The 3321-nt window shown below is 35.7% G+C and overlaps 1 protein-coding gene across 1 annotated transcript in view; it reads left to right on the top strand.

Moving 5' to 3' along the window:
• Window positions 1–2908, top strand: part of LOC103273498 (membrane-spanning 4-domains subfamily A member 13-like) — a 7169-nt gene extending 4261 nt beyond the window's left edge. The window contains exons 2-3 of the mRNA XM_021719006.1: window positions 1655–1711; window positions 2672–2908. Coding sequence (XP_021574681.1) covers window positions 1655–1711; window positions 2672–2908 — 294 coding nt within the window. The remainder of the gene's footprint in view (window positions 1–1654; window positions 1712–2671) is intronic.
• Window positions 2909–3321: the final 413 nt, after the last annotated feature.

Genomic DNA, 3321 nt, shown 5'->3' with positions numbered 1-3321 from the left:
GGGGATGCAGGGTCATATGGAAGGTCAATTTTTAGAGCTTTTACGAATCGCCACACTGCTTTCCACAGAGGTTGCACTAGTTTACACTCCCACCAGCAGTGTAGAAGTGTTCCCTTTTCACCGCTCCCTCTCCAGCAGCTATTATTTTTTGAGTTGTTGATAATTGCCATTCTGACTGGAGTTAGGTGGTATCTCAGTGTGGTTTTGATTTGCATCTCCCTGATGATTAGTGAGGTTGAGCATTTCTTCATGTGTTTGTTGGCTGCTCGAATGTCTTCTTTTGTGAAGTGTCTGTTCATGGAAGACACTCTTGAATCACTTTTTCCACATCTTGGTCTGTACACAGTAATTATAATCAATGGTATCATCTTATTGGGAAGGATAGCATTAGAAGTAATAATCAAAAGAGTTATCTGGGGTCGGACAATTAAGTTCACGAACTTGCCACCTTGCTCTTAGGTTGGCTGTGCTGTACACACAACCTGGCAAGTTTTCCTGACCTTAGTGTATCAGAGTCTCACAGCTGTGTTCGTGTTGATATGTGGCGATGTCTTGCTGAACGGTATTCATTATTGTTGGTGTATGTTTTTGTATGCTGTTGCAAGAATGTTGGAGCCTGAATTTGAGGAACAAGCAGGCATTAGATTTCTTGTTAAACTTGGCAAGAGTGGAAGTGAAATCAGGGACATGTGAGTACAAGTTATGGGAGTAATCCCATGAAGAAAACAGGAGTGTACACATGGATTAAACATTTTTCTGAGGGGAGAGAGAGTGTCCCTGATGAAGAGAGGTCAGGACAACCAGGAACAAATAGAACTGATGAAAACATTGCAAACATTCATTCAGTTGTGTGTTAAAATTGTTGACTGACTGTGAGAAGCATAACAGTCCAAATAATCATTGACAAATAAACAGGAAAATCTTAACTGAAAACGTCAGCATGAGGAAAGTGTGTGCACAAGTGGTCCCAAAGGAGCTCTTGCATCACGACAATGCACAAGCTTACTCAGCACTGTTGTGAGGGAGTTTTTAGCCAGTAAACAAGTAACTGTATTAGGACACCCTCCCTAGTCACCTGATCAGGCCCCCAGTGACTTTTTTCTTTACCCAAGATAAAGGAGAATTGAAAGAATGACATTTTGATGACATTCAGGACATCAAGGGTAATACGACAACAGCTCTACTGGCCATTCCAGAAAAAGAGTTCCAAGATTGTTTTAACAGGTGGACTAGGCACTGGCATAACTTCCCAAGGGGAGGACTTCGAATGAAATTCATCAATGTGGTATGGAGCACTTTTTCCAGGATGAGTTCACACTTAATTGTCAGACCTCATACATGGAGTAGCTCACACACATATAAGCAAACTGGGTTCCTTGTTCAGGACTGCTCAGGCGATCTTTGGCATACACCATGACCTGAGTTTTGCCCACTGTACCCTCTGTGTTTCTGTTATGAGTTACCCCACTGTTGTTACCTTTTAATCATTACTGCCTAATGGAAACTTATCTTGACCACTTCTACTCAAATGTTTTTGTATTTTGTTACTCTTAGTATTCTAAAAGTAATTCACTTATAAGAGAGTTGTTGAAAATGCATTCCCCTTGGCAAGCATTATCCATGAGTATTAATAAATATATGTTTTTATATCCAGTTTATCATTTCAGGAGCCTTCATCATAAAAGCAACAAAGACTCCAACTCAATCCCTGGTAAGCTGAAATGCTTAGGGTATCTCTTGAAATCACTTGTCACAAAACTAAACATTAGGTTTTCATGTAAGATGGTGAGTGTATAAACAATAAAGGAATTTACTCTACCTGTAAAATAAATGAAAGAATTAAGTACAAATCTGGAAGTACACAGTTAAATGTACACAAATATGCTGGATTAGTTAAAATCATGATTACCTTATGTAAAGGTTTCTAAATATATTTTTGTGTTGTTTGCTGTTGTTTGTTGTTTGTATAAACCTTCTGATGAAAAAAAATTTAGTAGAACCTAATGACTTTATATATAGACATTATACTGCTGTAAAGTTCATTTACTGAACTATCCAGTTTGGAAACAGGATTGTCTCTTGTAGCAAAGTAGGAGATTTGTCCAGAATAAAGATCCAAATATGATAGAGATGGAATTATATTGGGAAGAACACCTTAGAATCCTAGAGCCTACAATATGTAAGGAACTAATTAGTCTGATTTCATAATTTTACAGATTAAAAAACTGATGTCCAAAGATTTTGATAAATTTCCTTAGGTAACAAAAACCCAGGATTAAGATATATTAATTCATATTTGTTTGTATTTCTACAAGCAGTCATTTTCCATCATTTTTTACTTTTGTTTTCTTATAGTGGAGTGCCTTTTGTTAAAGTCATATCTTGTATGCTTTCTTCTAACTGACTCAAAAGGTTGTAGAATACAATATGTTTAAGCCCAGGTGGAAGTTTGATGATTATTGATCTGATAATTTTAACATTTCTCCAGATTAGCTGAGTTTCATGTGAACCAGAAGAATATTTTACACTAATAACAAGCACCTAAACCCTTCTAGAGCTTTAGAAACTAGATCAAAATCTTAACTAAATGACTTTTTTTTCAGCAATACAAGCTGCTTAACCAAAATGGTGATTCTGAATATAGTAAATTTACCCTGTGTCTCCTTTTCAGGTGGTATCTTCTTTGTGCCTGAACATTCTCTGTATAATTATTGCAATAATTGCACTATCTCTAACAGTAATTGAGTTGTCTACTTTTAAGTCTGTGTCATATAAGAATTATGGACAAGTGGTAAGTGGCCAATTCTATGGGAACATCTTAGTTTTGAAAAATATTCTTTTCAAGTGTTTTGAAGACATAGGAGATAAGATGAGGCAGGCTTTTATTGGTCTTCATGACATTCTTTGATTTAGTAGTGGCCTTCTAGTTGAAAATTTTTAATTCAAAAGTAATTCTAAAATGTTGTTTTTGGTAATATTAATAGAATGTTTGAATTCTTGACTTACTGAAATAATTTGAAAGTTTCAGTGACAAGTGTCTATGCATTAGGCACAGAGCTTTAATGATTCTCTCAATACAAGAGAAATATAATCCTGGACACCCCCCAAAAAAATTCCAAAAATCAGTGAGACAATTCTGCTATTGAAACATAAAATTCAAGTTACAGACACCTAGTAATTTCTGGTTTAACATAGAGTTTTTCATACACAGCCTATCTTTGCATCTTACATGAATTTTGCTTTAAGTTCACAAAAGCCAAATTTATATAAACCTATCTAGCTTCTACTTAGTTCTTTGGGAAATATGAATATCTTTACTCA

This window comes from Carlito syrichta, unplaced genomic scaffold (assembly GCF_000164805.1).
Source record: "Carlito syrichta isolate Samal-C Ts95f unplaced genomic scaffold, Tarsius_syrichta-2.0.1 Scaffold314064, whole genome shotgun sequence".
Lineage (NCBI taxonomy): Eukaryota > Metazoa > Chordata > Mammalia > Primates > Tarsiidae > Carlito > Carlito syrichta.
This window is presented reverse-complemented; position numbering and strand designations above follow the sequence as displayed.